General features: G+C 37.9%; 2 protein-coding genes and 1 long non-coding RNA gene across 6 annotated transcripts; 1 reads left to right on the forward strand and 2 right to left on the reverse strand.

Annotated features, from left to right (window-relative positions):
- Positions 1-345: 345 nt before the first annotated feature.
- LOC148878963 (uncharacterized) lies at positions 346-4,017 on the reverse strand. The gene is made up of 2 exons (XR_016105394.1): positions 3,905-4,017; positions 346-1,165 (listed from the first exon to the last, which is right to left on the reverse strand). It is a non-coding gene; the product is annotated as an uncharacterized LOC148878963 (long non-coding RNA).
- Positions 4,018-4,258: 241 nt separating this feature from the next.
- LOC148878964 (uncharacterized) lies at positions 4,259-12,971 on the forward strand. Its single transcript, XM_088973723.1, has 4 exons — positions 4,259-6,312; positions 6,812-6,887; positions 7,069-7,171; positions 10,373-12,971. The coding sequence occupies exons 1-4, from the start codon at positions 4,467-4,469 to the stop codon at positions 12,362-12,364; spliced, it is 4,017 nt and encodes a 1,338-aa protein (XP_088829849.1). The 5' UTR covers positions 4,259-4,466; the 3' UTR covers positions 12,365-12,971.
- Positions 12,972-14,965: 1,994 nt separating this feature from the next.
- On the reverse strand, positions 14,966-17,707 carry LOC148878965 (uncharacterized). 4 transcript variants are annotated; one of them, XM_088960313.1, is made up of 2 exons: positions 16,571-17,707; positions 14,966-16,303 (listed from the first exon to the last, which is right to left on the reverse strand). In XM_088960313.1, the coding sequence occupies exons 1-2, from the start codon at positions 17,571-17,573 to the stop codon at positions 15,231-15,233; spliced, it is 2,076 nt and encodes a 691-aa protein (XP_088816439.1). In that variant the 5' UTR covers positions 17,574-17,707; the 3' UTR covers positions 14,966-15,230. The 4 variants fall into 4 exon arrangements, with proteins under 4 accessions (XP_088816439.1, XP_088816440.1, XP_088816437.1 ...); XM_088960314.1 differs by having other exon boundaries at positions 14,966-16,093; positions 16,361-17,707; XM_088960311.1 differs by having other exon boundaries at positions 14,966-16,093; positions 16,181-17,707.
- Positions 17,708-17,981: the final 274 nt, after the last annotated feature.

Genomic DNA, 17,981 nt, shown 5'->3' on the forward strand with positions numbered 1-17,981 from the left:
GCATTTAACTTTAGATTTATTAGGATAGCCATAATAAGCCTTGTGTTTTCCTAATTCAGTTGACCAAACCCAGCATTCGATCAACACTTATCACCACTCAACTGGGTACGATAGCATTCTATGTTAAACAATGATAGCATTAAGATTTGTGAAAACGGTTTTAAACCAAAATAACAATAATTGAGATAGTTGCAATTACTGAATTTTGTTCCATCGATTCTTTTAGGTTGAACCATGTTAAAACATTGGTCAAAGGCTGTCACGAACAATTGACCCAAAAAGATATCAACCTAATTGCTACTTGTACCATTATTCGTGACAATTACGGATCACCGAAATCATGGATAGCAGTAGGAAAATCAACATTAATTTAGTTTGTCAGACTAATTAACATTAACATCCAATAAAAATATGCACAAGAATCAATGAATACTTGAATTAAAAAGCAAGAAAATAAATTAACTACAGAACCTCACAATGACACAATCGAACCTCCCCCCTTGAACCAGAAAAAGAAGCTTAGCTGCTCATGATCTGCGCAATCTCCATGCTTTGCTTCTCCATGGCCGAACTGATCTTTTTGAGTTGCTTGGTCTTCTTGATGATCTCTTGGATCTTGGAATGAGTGATTGCTAGAGCTAGTTCGCCCACCTCTTTATATAGCCAAAGGAGAGGGCTGTTTTCCAACTCCTTCTAGGAGATCATCTTATCCTTAGGGAGTTTTGATCTTATCTTGAACTAATCATATCCTATCTCTTATCTAATGCTCTAATCTCAATCTTCTTATCTCTCTAGGATTACATTCAAGACTTTAGATCTGATAAAACTCTCTCCTTGGAGATTACATTCGAAATTCGAACTCTTAACTCTTGAATTCGAGTTGGGCTGCTTCAAGGTACTTCTGCGAGTTGGGCTTAAGTTGTGAAATGGGCCTGGCTGCGAACTTGCTCTGACTTTGGGTTCGTTTTCGTACTCGATGCGGGCCGAATCTGTCAAAATCAAAAACATAAAAGTTGTGGGCCTTCCTTTCATCTTTCTAATGCTTATTGAATTGTTCAATTCGGTGTCCGGAATTGAGAGTTAGGCCCAGATTACTGACTGTTGCTGAAACTGTGCAAAATCACCCGATTTGCCCTGTTTTTTTCCAATTGCCTTCTTTATTGCCCTGAATCGAAATACAAGAGTAATGAATCCATTTAAGTGCTAAATAAATGTAAAAGAGTGAATATTAGGGGATAAAATTAGGGTTCGTTTTGGTCTCATCAATTTGACAAATAACATGTTAGAGTCATTTAACAAATGGTTATGGATGTTAGGTTTAAAGCTATTATTCCTCTCCTAGAGTACATACAACATAAGTGGATGATTAAAATCAAATCTAGACATGATGTAGCATCCAAGGACACAAATACTCTTTTACCAAAAGTTGTTAGGTTGGTTGAGAAGCAAAAGTGGCTTGTTAAGCATTTATTTAATTGGTTATCAATTATTATTTACAGATTCTTTGTGTTTTCTTGTTTATTCATCTTAGTGTAATTGTTGAATTGAGGGAATTGCCAAGTCTTTAAGTTTGGAGAGTTGGAGTATAAGGTGCAATATAACGACATATGGGAGAGTGTTTACTTACAACACTCTTCTTGTAGTTGTCAAGTTTGTGAATTCCTTGATAGCATGCATTGGCCGTGGCAATTCATAGGCAAGAATGAATTGAAGATTATTTCAACGAATGCTAGAAAAGAGAGAAATATTTGACAGCCTATGCACCAATCATTTACTCTTATTGGATCAAAAATATTGGTTGGAAAGTTCTTGGGATCCCATTGAAACACTACATTTAAAGAGACAACTAGGAAGACCAAGATTTGCTAGAATAAAGGCACCAGATGAAGAGCCATCAACAAGGAAACATTTATTTTAACATAGGAGAATTAAATGTTATAGATGCAAAATATATGGACACAATGTTAGAGGTTGTCAAGGGTCAGCACCAACAAACAAAGGAAGCAATTCTGGTTCAGCATGTGGGAGCGGGTCATCTGCACAATCACATAATTTGTAGGTCCTATTAATATATAAGTAATGAGGTGCATTAATTTTACTTTCAATTTATTGTTTCCTCAATGATAATTGGGTATTTATTTATAGGTGGAAAGAGTAAATAACGGTGAGAGAGGGTCTAACAAAGCCATGAGGCCCCAAACTCAACACCAAGTTACAGGACCAAATGTTATTTTATAGGTATTAAACCAACAAATTTATAAATGGTTTTTCATCTCAAATTGCATATACTATTATATTACTGCAATCAAACCTCGGTTTCCTCTTACATATTTGAACAAATTTGGTTCTTTAAGACTTTATATTGATTACAGGAACATGTACAACCTCAAGAGGTGTCATTGTATTTCAGATTCATGAGACCCCAAGTTCATCATCAAGTTGATAATTTGTAAGGACAAGAGCAGCCAAGCAGTCAAGCACTACACTATTCACAACCATTTTGAACACTTGCTTGTTTGGACTAATAAAGGAACAATAGGTTGACAAATCTAAATGAATTGATAAAGAACAGCAATAGGAATAATTTTGTGTATTTTTTTGTTAGGTCTAATAAAGTAACAAAACATTAACTTTGTATGGGTTGGTAGAGAGGTACAAAACAAATCATTTTTGAAAACAAATTCAATTTCCATAATAGTAAAATCATGTTATTTTTGTTGATTTCACGGTTATTTTTATTTTCTGACACAAAATCATATACATTGGTGATTTAATAGTTGTTTCCATAATAGCTACTCTTCACTTGGCTCCAAATACACTTATTCAATCAAACTATATATTTGTGCATTGTTTTCTCTTGTTGGATCAGAATCTTCAACATATATATGACATTGGAACTTATTTTTGTTGATCTTATTTGTATTTTTCACCTAGCAATTGGTGGTTGTTTGGTTGAGAGGATTCATGGAATTCATCAAGCCAAGCTGTTTATGGGTATTTGAGAGGAACTAGGGATATTGAACTAAAATTATAATTTATAATCTCCTAACTAATGTATATAGTCAATAGTAGTAAGAAACAACTCTTTCCAACAACTGAAAGAAAATGTAAATTAGCTCAATTAGCATCCAAAAAACACTATGAAATGAAAAAGATTATAGTCAATTGGTACATGGAAAACACTTAAAAGAATTGAAAGAAAACCAAATCTAGGTCATCTATTAGAACCATCTTCCATGGAGCCTAGGTTATTAGTTGCAACAAGAAAGAGAAAAAAGTTTCAGGTGTATGAACCATGCTACCTACACTAATTTCACAATACTCTTCATCAAAATTCTCAATAAAGGTCTCTGCACTCTGTTGATTCTTTTCAACTTCACCATGGAAAGATGAACCGAATTCTTCATAACACCCACAATCATGATCTTCCAAACAAGACACCTTCATTAAACAAACATCTTCAACATGTGGCAGCAGGGTAATTTCTTCAATAGTCTGTTTGGTCTCACAGCTAAATGAGTCAAAACCGAGGTTGTGACCACTAGAAATGGTTATTCAATTAACTAATAAATAAAGAGGTTGTCAAATTCTACACTTAACTATCTCTATCATGGAAATTCATTTATTTTCTTGAAATTTTTATATAAAATTTAAGTTTTACTTTACCCCATTCTCTTCCTTTTTTCTTTCTCTTGTTTTTTTTTTCTCTCTCAATCCTCAAACCCATTTCTCTTTTAAGCCATGTATATCAATTTTTGCCAAACCCATCGCATGAAGTGGAAAGGATTAAGATAGTTGCACTAGGACAATTGAGTGACTCATTTAAAGAATATTGTTAAAAATATACAAAAACACTATATACTGGTAAAACTCTTGTGCATTAAAATGAAAATAGAGAACCCACCTGACTGAAACCTTGTTCATTAAAATACTGGTAAAACCCTTGTGCCTTCTTTCCTCCTGGGTTCGTTCCTCTTGAGTTGCTCCTCTTTAGACAGAAAAAGTTGAAGCTAGGATAACGAAAGAGGGCAAAGAGTATAATATGTAGATAAGGGGTATTTTAGTAAAACAATGCAAATTAATTTTAAAAGGATAAAATATGTATTTTGAAAAAATGATTATCGGTTTAACATTTTCTATCTTGATCATCGAAGAAAATGAGGTATTTGTCGATTTTTTAAAAAATAAGGGGAAGGTTTTGCTAAAATAAAACTACAGGGAATGTTTTTATGATTGTCAAAAACTTCAAGAGAGATTTTTGTATTTTAAAATGGTTCTCGGTCGTATACATGTTCTACTACCAGCTAGGCAGCTCGGATTTCGTACCCTCAAGAACTCTTTCTATATTTCCTAAAAAATTCCAGAGGTCGGAGCGGTCACTTGGAGGTTGGTAGTCATTAATCGTTACGAGAGTCTATGGTCGTTGACTCATTATTTAACGCAAAGAAACACTGTTAGCTTCTACTATGGCGCTTAGAAGAGCCGCAGCAACTGCAGTTCCAAAACCAAGAAGAGATACTTCAACTCAAAGCGGTACCTCCTTTCTATCCTCTGTTATTCGTCGCTCCACGGATCTACATGGAGTAACTCGGACTCACTCTACAAGCGAGTGTAGTGTTGATTTTCCTGATAGAGGCAAATTCGAAGCTTCCATCAGAAACCGATGTAAATCGGATGCAATGAGTCTTGAAGAGTGCCTCGATTTGTTCCATCAAATGGTTCGAATGAAGCCCTTGCCATCAATTTTCCCTTTTAACCAGATATTGGGGGTAATAGCTAGAATGAAGCATCATTACACTGTGGTTTCCTTGTATAAGGAAATGGGTTCAATGGGAATCCGTTGTGATGTTTGTACATTTAACACAGTAATTAATTGTTTCTGTCACTTGAAACGGGTGGATCTCGGCTTCAGCCTTCTGGGGAACATTCTCAAACGCGGTTTTGAACCAAGTGTTGTAACTTTCAACACTCTGATAAGGGGGCTATGTGTGGAGCATAGAATTGATGGAGCTTTGGAATTGTTCAACCAGGTAGTAGAGAAGGGATACCCATGTTGTGAAGTCACGTATGGTACAATAATTGATGGGTTGTGCAAAACAGGGAACACAGGAATGGCTCTTGGGTTGCTCATGGAGATGGAAGAAAAGGGGAAATGCAGGCCGAATGTAAACATGTATAGTACAATTATTGATAGTCTGTGCAAAGACAGATTAATAGATGAGGGGATTGAACTGCTTTTGGAAATGATTGATAAAGGCATGTTACCAAATGTTATCACCTACAGTTCTCTAATTCAGGGTTTATGCAATTTAGGCCGATGGGAAGAAGCTTCGAGATTTTGTAACGACATGATGGCTCATGGAATTCAACCAGATGTAGTGACCTTTAGCATTCTTGTTGATGCTCTTTGCAAAGAAGGGAAGGTCAAAGAAGCACACTCCCTGTTAGAATTAATGATTGAAAGAGATAAGGAGCCTAATACAATCACATACAGTTCACTAATGGATGGATACTGTTTGCAAGGGCAAATGGATGTTGCTATAGGAGTCTTCGATTCCATGGTGAATAGAGGGCATGAGGCTGATACAGTTACCTACAGTGTGTTGATCAATGGGTTTTGCAAGATTAAGAAGATAGATGAGGCCATGATGCTCCTAGAAGACATGCATCGCCATGGATTGAAGCCCACAATTGTTACTTACAATACTCTCATCAATGGGTTGTGCTTAGTTGGGAGAATTACAGATGCACAAGAGCTCTTTAACAAGTTGCAGGATGATGGTCATAATCTAGAGATATCCACTTACAACATTTTGTTGGATGGTATGTGCAAGAGCAATCATCTCGATGAGGCAATGAAGCTGCTCCATCTGATGGAAGGAAGCACAGTACTACCTGATGTTAGAACTCACAACATCATTATCGATGGTATGTTTGGAGCTGGTAAGTTTAAAGATGCCAAGGAACATTTTCACAACATATTTACCAAAGAATTGGCACCTAATACTATAACATACAATGTAATGATTAAAGGCCTTTGTAAAGAAGGATTGCTGAAAGAAGCAGAGGAATTGTTCTTGGAAATGAAAGAGAAGGGTTATCTGCCAGATGAATCCACATTTAATATTATAGTAGGGGCTTTTCTTGAGAAGAATGAGACCCATAGAGCAACGCAGCTTCTGAATGAAATGATTGAGAAGGGTTTCTCACCAAGTTCACACGTTACATCACTAATAGTGAACTTGCTTGAAGTGGATGGCATAGATCATGGATATGTAGAAATGCTCCAGAAGTTCTTGCCAAGGACAAGGAAATGAACTAAACCCAAGTTAACATTCTGCACAGAGTGTAGCTACTCATCTCTCTGAGGGTCATATTTTATATCTTGAAATTGATAAAGGTGCAGCCTTTGCAAGAGTCTCAATATAACGCCTGAAGACTAGGTATAACCATTCATATGTTGAGAATTGTTTTTGGATGCTAAGCTGTCAACTTGCGTTCTTGAGAGGGGTGGCTGGATGCAAACCTAACCTTTGGTTTTTTTTTTTTTCCCCCACAAAGTGGATTTTTCTAATCTCTGAAAACAACCACCATAGAGATAGAGGTATACAAAGCATTCATATATGATGGCATTTCTCAATCTTTATATCGAAGAGAATAAGTCATAATACAGAGTATCATCTTAGGTGGGAAAATCGCATATATGATGACATTTCTCAACCTATCCATTAAGTTGCATGCTACATTACTTGATATCCTGTTCCAGAATCTTGTGACCTGTAAATTTACTTGGTTGTACTTGCTGTTGCAGCTTTTCCATTCACTCTTATGGTCATTCTTCTTGTTGCCTATGGTTGTTTAGGTTCCATGCTACAGTCTTCTGACACGTATGCTCCATAAGCAAGGTGATCTTCATTAGAAAAAAACAATGCTACAGAAGATATTCCTGTATGACTTGTCTGAGTTCTGAACTATATTTTAATGTATGCTAAAGTATCAGGTGTTGACCCGTCTGTAGACACAATGGATACATGATTAGTTTGACATCCAAGTCCAAATGTCTACTAGAATATTAAAAAATTCATGGCCATGCAAGTGCCTTTCTGGAACTGCATTGCTGCTAGACGAGAATGACGAGGATTCCTCTCCTTCTGGGGACTGGAGTAATGAGGTTTGTTTGGGTGGTGCAGCTGTTTTGATAATCTCAAATAGTAATGCTTAATCCATGACCTCTCAACTCAACTCAACTCAACTATGCCTACCTAAAGCTCTACCAATATGAAATAGTAATGTTTTTGAACTGCTGTTAACCCGGATGGTTGGACCATTCGGCCTGGGAACCATTCAGGCAGCTGGTTTCGTTTTACCCCAAACCTGATCCCTGGCCAAAAACTGTTGAATTGGTCAGTGACCCGCTGACCCGGGCAGTCAAACCATCGATCCATTCAATGGTTTTGGATGTTTTTATTCTTTTCATTGGAATGGGCTGTCTGTTCAAACCAGATGGTCGACCGTTGACCCGGAAACCAGTGACCAGAATGGTTCCAGTTCCAGGTCAGTTTTTAAAACCTTGATGAAATATTAATCTTGATAATTCCTTGTCGAGAGGCAATTTAGTACTTGCATGGTCTGATAATGGTCAATGGTTTCAGATCTATTGTTACTAGTTAGCTTGACTAGACTAACAAAGGTTTATGTATTGATAACTTCTACAGTAGCAGAATAGTGTTCTATATATGCATCATTCATTATTTATGTTAATATGGGAGGTTGGACTGGGGAAGATATATTTTGACAGGTACTGAGATGTGCTCCATGATTGGAACTGGTGATGTTTGGTGAAAGAGCATAACAGCAGAGCATGTTGGAACTGGGAATAACTGAAGTTCATGAGCACAGACAGCACTGACATAGTGTGACATGTGCTCATTAGCATGCCTCACACCAACCTCAGCGCATCCCATCCGTGCTTTGAGAACATCTCTTATATTTGATGTTATAATTCATGGGAAGATATTCCTGCACGACTGCACTGCAGTGTGAAGTTGGTGTGAGGCGCGCTCTATAAGGAGCAAATCCGAATTCTTTGCCGGGGGCTTCAGCTTTGATTTAGCTGCACTGAATGAGCCGCTTTGATAAGCAACTATGCTCATAGAGAATCGTTTACTTCAGATAAATTTAGTGTTTTTTTTTTGGAAAACAGGAAGTTCATTCCATCATGAAAAAGAGAACGACTACAGAAAAACAGGAACACCACTAACAGTGGCAACTAGAAAAGAAACTAGAAGAAACAAAAACCAAGCAACTAGCTACTAGAAGCACGAGGATCAGAACCAGCGCACAAAAGTTCAGATAGCATCAGAGGGGCTGCCTGAAAGCTACTTTTTAGCCCCAAAGCAGAAGCAGCGTGGGCAGCAGAATTTGCACTTCTGGGGTACCAGCTGAACTTGAAAATCCTGTTAAGAGAATAAAACCTTCAAAGAAGCGTTCTTGATGGCTGTCATCACCAAATATGGCTTTCCGTTTTTTTCGCCATATATGGCTTCTATATTTTCCATATTGGGCCCACCTTGCAAAGCCAGAAGCCGCTGCGTTGAAGCCCTGTCAAGTCCCAAACGAACCAGCTTAGCTGGATTTTCAGCTCAACCATTGGGATATGCTTCTCATAGAGCGCGCTTCACACCGATCTCATAGCCACATCCCACCGTGTATAGCTGAATCTCCCATGAATGTATAGGAGATGTTTCCGACGTTCAGCCAGGACAGACTGTGAGGTCATAGTGAGGCGCGTTTTTGTGAGGAGCAGATCCGGGCTCCCTCCCAAGTCCCAAACGGGTATATGCATATTAGCGGGGCGGTACTTCATGAAGCTTGCAGACCGGATGGCCGGATGGGTTACACATTTTGTTGTTACAACGCGAGCTGAACTTCCATCTGCGTTGTAACATGTTGCTCTTTTACAGGAGGTAGGTTAATACTCTCGTTACTCATTTTTTTAAACAAAAATACTGAAAAAAAAAGCATTTTTCGACAAGTCGTCTCTATTTTTTGTCTTTTCTCTCTGTGTTTTGGAGATGAAGAACAATGAAGAGAGCATCTCAATGGGTAGAAAACTAAATAGAATTTAGAGTGGGCAGTGGAAGAAAACTTGAAGGACGGTGGTAGAAAAGAAGGTTTTTGGCAAGTCATATATCCTTTATTCTTCATATGGAAGATATAGACTGATTACTCTCTCTCTCTAGCTTCTTGGGTGAATGGATTTAAATAGGGTGAAACTTATTTTTTGAATGGGTTTTAAACTTTTAGGGTGGAAGGTTTTGAACATGTAAAATTTCATAAATGGTTGCTTGAACAAGAAACTTATATGAGATTTCAGAGATCTTCGAAGACAATCAAAGCCTCCATGTATAATATATTGGAGTATAGGGGCTTGTTGTAAGCAAGAAAGACAACAAACTATCAAGGATTATGGACTTGGCGTGATATTGTTTAATACGGTCTGATTAATACCGTATAAGAAATTTGAAACCTCTGTATGATTTCAGAGATCTTCAAGACATTTGAAGACTCTATGCTCAATTATTAAGGTATAGGGGCTTGTTTCGAGAAAGAGGTGTAATAAACTAACAAAATTTATGAAGTTAGTGTCATATTGTTTAATATGGTCTAATTAATACCTTATAAGAAATTTATGTGATTTTAGAGACGTCAAAGCCATTCAAAGCCTCCATGCTCAATTATTGAGGTATATGAGCTTATTTTGAGTGAGCCATAATTAAGGGTGTTAATGAGCCCAGTTTTTCACAAGCTGTTAGTTTGTGAAAAGCTCGATTCATCTCTATTTCAATCGAGCTTGAGCTTCAATATATATATAATAAAATTATAGAAAATAATATATATAATAAAAATATTATAATTCTTAATTTTTTAAATATCAAATAAAAATAATTTTTATATATAATTTTTTATTTTTATAAAACTTTTTTTTTTCAAATCGAATTCGAGAAGTCGAATCTTATACAACCTTAGCGAGCCAAACTCGAACCTCATACGAAGATTTTGTACAAGGAGGGGGTCGACTTCTCAGTGGGTAGATAAATAATTAGAGAAACAAATATCTGAGCAGTAAAGGACTTCATGTAGCCCATTCGATATCTGATGCTCGAAGGTGCGTTTCCTACCGGGGATCCAGCAATAATTCCCGCTCATGGCATCACATCCCCAGCCCTATTTAGCTCGAGCTTCTTCCAACGGACTGGTCTCGTCTCACAAGTCCCAACGTCACCCAGGCAGCCGGCCTGCGACGAGTTCCTCACAAGAAGCAACACTTCGGCCTCCCGGTATTTGATTGTGTAGGAGAAGACGTTCTTAGTGCTGCTTCGCTGCTCATGCTGTTCATCAGAACCAAATGGCTAAGCTTTTCCTCCGACCTCTTTGTTCTATATCTGCGCTTCGCGCAACTCTGTCTCACTTTTCCTCTACTGTCAATGTTGTTCCTACTACTAAAACTGTTGAAAAACAAAACTCGAACAAGTTGTCGGAAGGTTTTCTGAGAAAGAGGTGCACGTCTGGCTCCATTACTCCTGAGGAAGCATTGGGTTTATTTGATAGGATGGTCCGAATGCAACCCTTGCCATCAATATGGTCTTTCAATCAAGTTCTGAGAGAACTTGCAAGACTGAAACATTATTCAACTGTTATTTCTTTGTACAAAGAGATGAATTCGTTGCCACTCCGGCCCAATGTTTATACGCTCACCATCCTAATCAATTGTTTCTGCCACTTGAATCGCGTGGATTACGGTCTCTCTGTCCTGGGAAGCATCATGAAACGTGGGCATGAGCCAAATATTGCAACATTTAACACTCTCATCAAGGGCCTTTTTGCCAAGCATGAAATTGGCCCTGCAATGGGATTGTTTAATAAAATAGCGAAGGAGGGGTATCCATGTACTGAGATCACCTACGGGGTGATACTCAATGGACTTTGCAAGACCGGAAACACTGGTGAGGCTCTCGAATTGCTCAGACGAGTGGGACAGAAGGATGGATATGAACCTAACTTAGTTATGTATGCTACAATCATCGACGGTTTCTGCAGAGAGGGACTGGTAGAAAAAGCAAGAGAACTCTTGTCCGAAATGATCGAGAAAGGCATCTCACTAGATGTTGTCGTGTACACTTCTGTGATTCGTACACTTTGCAATACTGGCCAGTGGAAATTAGTTGCAGACTTTTTGAATGAGATGGTGAATCAGGGAATCACCCCAGATGGCGTAGCCTTTGAGACACTAGTGGATGGTCTTTGCAAAGAAGGAAGGACTGTAGAAGCAGTTTCCTTGTTAGAAAAAGCAATGCATCACAAATATGGGGAACCGAATGTTTTTACTTACAACTCTTTGATTCGTGGGCTATTCAATTCAGGACAGTGGAAAGAAGCCAAAAGATTGTTCAGTGAAATGATGGAACGACAGATCTCACCAGATGTGTTTACATCAAGTACATTGGTGGATGGTCTCTGCAAAGAAGGGATGACCAGAGACGCACACGAACTGTTAGATGTAATGATCCAAAGAGGTTTGGAGCCTGATATAGTCACATACAATTCTTTGATTGATGGGTACTGTTTAGTCGGTCAAATGGATGAGGCAAAAGAAGTCTTTACATCTTTGAGTGGAAGATGTAACCCAAATGTCAGAACTTACAATATCTTGATCAATGGCTATTGCAAGAAAAGGCGGATGAATAATGCCATGCAGGTTTTCAAAGAAATGAGTCAAAAAGGATTGATGCCTAATGTTTTTACTTACTGCACTCTTATAAGTGGGTTCTGCAAGGTGGGCAAACTTGTGTCTGCTCAAAAGTTCTTCACTGAGATGAAAGATCAAGGCATATGTCCTGATCTCGTTACATACAATACGATGTTGAATGGGCTATTCAAGAGCCATTGTCCCGCTGAGGCAGTTGCTTTATTTGATGAGATTAAAAGCTCTCAATTAAAACCTGGTATAATAACTTATAACATCCTTATTAGTGGCTTGTGCAAATGTGGTGAATTTGAGGATGCAAGGAAAATATTTTACAGCTTATTTGAATTGGGATTGGAGGCTAAAGCTAGAACATACAATATAATGATTGATGGGCTCTGTAAAGAAGGGCTGTTGGATGAAGCTAGTAAAATGCTTACTGACATGGAGGAGAAGGGTTGCCCACCTGATCAGACCACCTTCAATACTATAGTCCATGTATTTCTTCAAAAGAAAGAGAACCAGAAAGCAATGCAGCTACTTCATAAAATGGTTGAGAGGGGGTTCTCACCAAATACTTCCATTGTACAGATGTTAGCAAACCGATTATCAGCATGATTCAGATGGTGACTGTCCGGAAATGCGTTGCATTTTCTTCTTTTTTCTAAATGGACAAAAAGAAAAGCAGAATGGAAAAACTGAGTGACAAAGGACTAGTTAAAATGTTTATTATGTCTATCATGATGAAATCCACAATTTTAACATACATGTTCTTTGGTTCTCTATGAGATAGGGACAGTATGGAGTTTCTCATTGAAATGCAAGGTTTTGAACAACATTTTCGTATCTTCACATAAAATGGTGCAGAACTCGAAATCGGAATTGCCCTGGACTGCCGTAATACAGAGGTGTTCAAAGTGAGGATTCATAATTTTGGAGAGTCAGCATGGCAGGCATTTCCATAAATCCATCCGATTTACATTATAGCTGTGTCCAATAAATATGCATTGATTCACATGTTCCCCCCAAAGGTGGGGTGCCCATGCAACACTAGCAGAATATACTTTTGTAAAATGACTTGCATAAGTTATTGTGGATCTGGACATGATGTTGCAATTCCTAATGTCCAATTATGAAACTTCTCCATCGACTGGAAGTTCATTTTCTTATTTGGGCCCCTGTGGGTGGCTCTCTGACAATGAATTAGAAATGTGATGAATGGCCATCTATAATCGCATATATACATATGTGCATTAAACCGCACTGATCAACAATATATTTATTAAAGGGCAAATATCTTAAAATACCCTTATGGTTTAGCTAATTGACTAACTATACCCCTACTGTTTAACTATTATATTAAACTACCTCTATTTCTGATTGTCCATCTCAAGACCTTCTTCATGAAGGCCATGCCATTACATTGGACCCTGAAACCCCTGCAACCCCTAAAATGCTGGATTGACCGGTCAACGGAGAGAGGTGGGAGATCTCCAAGCAGCTCCAGAATTTTCGAACATAAGAGGGTAATATTGGGTTTTTAGATATTTGCCCTTGATTAAATTAGAAGGAGAGGTATCTAGTCAATGTAGTCATCCACATGGCAATGACTCAATTATGGATGTCTCATGTTGGCAATGAGTTTCTTGTTGATATAGGTTTTGCTTGTTACCAATTGGTTGATCAATACAAATTGTTGTTTCTGCCTCAAATGTCAAATTTGACATATCAATGATGAGTACTCTTTTTCTAGTCAATGTGATGCACATATGATGTGACAAGATATATTTTTCACCAAACACATCCATAATGATCCTTAATGCTACCTAACACATCCATAAGAATCCTTAATACATTGCCCCGAGAATGATTAGAATGATTATCAAAACAACTCAGAAAAGGAAAGATCAGAATTTGTGATCACCAACTAAGCATCAATCACATCATTATATATTAGGAAAACACAGACGGAATATTTCAAGTTTTCAGTTTCCACCATCCAAGCATCTACAGTCGGTTGGACTATCATAGTTGTAGTACATGCATCAGGTGAGAAACTCTAGCAAGCATAATATGAAGGTGCATTATTGCCTTTTCCACTCCTTTGTCTATGTTTGTTGTGATGCAAAACACTGATATACCGTAGTAAATGCAAATGGGTGTGAAAACCATGAGTGAAAATCTGGTTCAGCCATGATTTGGCGTTTGCACTCGTTTATTTGTTGTAGGGAGCAAATGTGGGTACATTTTCCCAATCCTTTGTTTGGACAACTGAAATGACAGCAAGATTAGAATTTGTGATCACCAACTAAATATCAGCCACATCACTATCTCCATTGCCATTAGGAAAACACAAATTGGCTATTTCAAGTTTCCACTATCTCTAGAGTCTGGTCATCAACAGTCAGTAGATTAACTAATGATAATTGTGGTATATGCATCAGGTGAGAAACTCTCTCAAGCATAATGTGAAGGAGCATTATTGCCTTTTTCACTCCTTAGACTTTGTTTGTTTGTGGTGCAAAACACTGATGTATTACATTAAATGCAAATGGGTGTGAAAACCTAGAGTTCAAATCTGGTTCATCCATGCATTAATGTTTGTACTCATCTTGTTTGTTTGTTACAGGGAGCAAATGTGGTTGCAGTTTCCCAGCATTTGTTTGGACAAGTGAAATAACAATAAGAATAAAAAGAAATCCAATAGAAAATGTTTTTAAGTCATTGGCGTATTTACATCAATCATGTGACGGTGCAAAGTTTGTATCCATATCTTGGAAGCAAGCTTTGCATCCATTTTGAGACTAAACACGAATTTCAATACACATTTGCAGCCTTTTTTCAAAGAAATTTTTCTGTCCAAAAAATATTGAAAATACTGTTTTCTGCATAATCCTTCTCTATAATTTTTAGCATTGAATTTTAGGTTTCCTTCACAAACCTTCTTTGTGTGGGACATTTATTGTTGCACTACATGTCTAAACACTAGGTTCTAACCCTTTGGTAGAGATGGTACTCAGAAGTTCCTTTGCACATTCATGAATGAGTCCATCTCATGAAACATTTAAAATTTTTAATGTCTCTGACAAACTTGTCGCACAAGTCATCCATCAATATGGATTCATATAGAGTATGGATATAGAGATGAGCTTTGAGCACATGCCAGCAGTGACAACTACGAATTAAGCAAATTATGAAGGATATAAAAGTGAAAAGAAATTAAAAATAACGGATCAGAATTGGTGCTTACCAACATAGCTCGGACACATCCCATGGTTTTGTCATTAGGAAAATATTTACAGAATATCTCAAATTATACATTGTCGGGGGAGGGGTAGCCCATTCCCCAACCCTGGTCAGGGAGGGATTCAATCCCAAGTCTCCACTACAACCAGCACCAGCCAGTTGTTACCTTGCAACCAACTGTCATAGTTGTGGTATGTACATTGGGTTTTTAACTTCTCTCAACCATGGAATCAAGAAGCTATAATGTCTTACTCGTTTCATTCACTCGGATAAAGCCTCGAACCATAGTGTTCAAAGTGACATCATCTGGTGCATAACCACTTCTTTCCATTTTCAATAATAAATCCTCCGCTTCCTTGAAAAGACCTTCTCTACAAAAGCCATTAATCATTGTATTATACGTCATAACATTAGGTTCTAACCCTTTGGAAGTGATAGTACCAAAAAGTTCTCTTGCATCTTCAAGCTTACCAGCTTTGCATAATCCATCAATAAGAATGGTGTAAATAACAATGTCAGGAATCAACCCCTTAGTTTCCATCTCATGAAATAACTTTATTGCTTCAACAAGACAGTTGTTATTGCACAATCCATCCATTAATATTGAATATGTATATAAACACGGGTTCTGCCCACAAACCTGCATCTCACTGAAGAGTTCTTGTGCAGACACAATTCTTCCTGCATGGCATAACCCAGCTATAAGAGAGTTATATGTAGTAGTGTTTGGCATCACTCCCCTGAGGGTCATTTCTCTGAAAAGCTTCATGCCTTCATCTATCTTTCGATTCTTGCAATGCCCATTGATTAAAATATTGTAAGTAACTACATCAGGCTGGCAACCCCTATTACACATTGAAACAAAGACTTCCCTTGCCTCCTCCATTTGTCCTTGCAAGCAGTATCCATCCATCAATGCATTGTATGTGGTTGTATTGGGTTTTTCACCTCTTTGAATCATTAGTTCTAATAGCTCATGTGCTTCTCTAGCCATCCCTTCCTTGGAAAGATCATCAACTAGTGTGTTAAAAGTAACTACATCTGGCAAGGTTCCTTGTAGAACCATTTCATTTAGTAACCTCACAGCTTCTTTCCGTTGACCTGAATTGCATAAACCATGAATTAGAGAATTGTAAGTGAATCTATTAGGCTTAACACTTCTTTGGATCATTATGTCTAACAGCTCACATGCTTTTCTAGTCATCCCTTCTTTGCAAAGACCATCTATCAGCACGTTAAAGGTAACAACATTAGGCGAGACTCCCTGCCCAACCATTTCATTTAATATTCTTGTAGCTTCTTTCCATTGACCTGCACTGCACAATCCATGAATCAAAGAATTATAAGTAACATTATCAGGTCTAATACCTCTTTGAATCATAACGTCTAACAGTTGATATGCTTTGTTAATCATCCCCTCTTTGCACAGAGCATCCACCATCGTGGTAAATATAATAACATCTGGCGAGATTCCCTGCTCAACCATTTCACTAAACAACATTGTAGCTTCTTCCAACTGGCCAGAATTGCACAAGCCATGAACTAAACAAGTGTAAGTGATGACATTAGGTTTCTGACCTCTTTGAATCATGACCTTCATTAGTGCTCCTGCTTCTTTGATGTCCCCTTTCTTGCAATGAGCCTTTATTAAGATGTTAAAGGTTCTTGTATTTGGTGAGATCCCACGATCCATCATGCCTTTGAAAATTTTCCCAGCTTCTTCCCACTGGTCTAAATTGCACAGGCCATGAATTAGACAGTTGTAAGTTATGACATTTGGCAGAATTCCTTTAGCAATCATTTCTGAGAAAAGCTGAAGACCTTCATCCGCTAGTCTGTCCTTGCAGAGACCATCAATGATCGTGTTATATGTTATAGCATCAACCTTGAAATTCTCCTTTCCTTCCATCTTCCTAAGCAACTTAAGAGCCACGCTAGTTCGTCCTGTTTTGCAGAGTCCATTAACTATTATCCCATAGGTAACTTCATCACATGCGTATCCATTGTCCTCTAGTTTCTTTATCATCTCCATGGCCTCCACTACTTTATCCTCCATCACTAGCCCCTTGATCAGAGTATTTATTATTACAAAACCTGGCCCATACCCACGTTTCAAGATGTTCCCGAAGACGGAGAAGCCGAAGTCCACCCGATTCAAGTGACAGAAACAATTAACTAAGATATTGAGCGTACATGCATCAGGTTGGATTTGACAGTAGCCCAACTTCTTATACAGAGAGAGCACAGAGGGGTACTGTTTCATCTTGGCGATGGCCGCTAATATATGATTAAAAGCAAAAACCGAAGGCGTGGGTCGCATTTGAATCATGCGATTGAAGAAACCCATTGCATCATCAAGGCTAATGGATCCCGATTTACACTTAATTTTCACTAGATTCTCGAACTGAGTATGACTCGATATACCAGGAGCTAAGCTACTTGAAATATTGCTGATAGAAAAAGATTGTAGATAAAGATAGCTACTAGTAACAGTAGAAAGAATTCGAACTGGAAGAAGAAAACCGTTAATACTGGACTCACCGGAGCAAAGATGTAGTATGATGCTTTCCCTTCTTGTCATTGTTTACGTCGGACACGAAGAAACCATAGCAAACCCCACCACGACGGCCGGCCGATAATTTTGGTATCAACAGTGATACCAAACCATACAGACTACAGAGACAGCGTAGCTCATGCTCTTGATTTTTTTGGGTAAAAGATTTAAACCTCCCCTGAGGTTTCTTCTAAATACTAAAACCTCCCCTCATTTTCTTTTAAGGACTTAAACCTCCCATGGCAGAAAAACACACCGTCATATTTCGCGGGACCAATAAAAAGACTTCTTTACCCTTAAGCATTCTTTAAATTTTCAAAACATGTGAAAAGCCGATTCAAAAATGTTCATGTAACTAATAAAAATAATTCCGTCTCACCATTCACCTTTGATTTGTGCTCAAAGCCTTTCTTGTAGATCTTGAATATTGAATCC

Source organism: Nelumbo lutea, chromosome 1 (genome assembly GCF_056320005.1).
Source record: "Nelumbo lutea isolate HS-2025 chromosome 1, American lotus-T2T, whole genome shotgun sequence".
Taxonomy (NCBI): Eukaryota; Viridiplantae; Streptophyta; class Magnoliopsida; order Proteales; family Nelumbonaceae; genus Nelumbo; species Nelumbo lutea.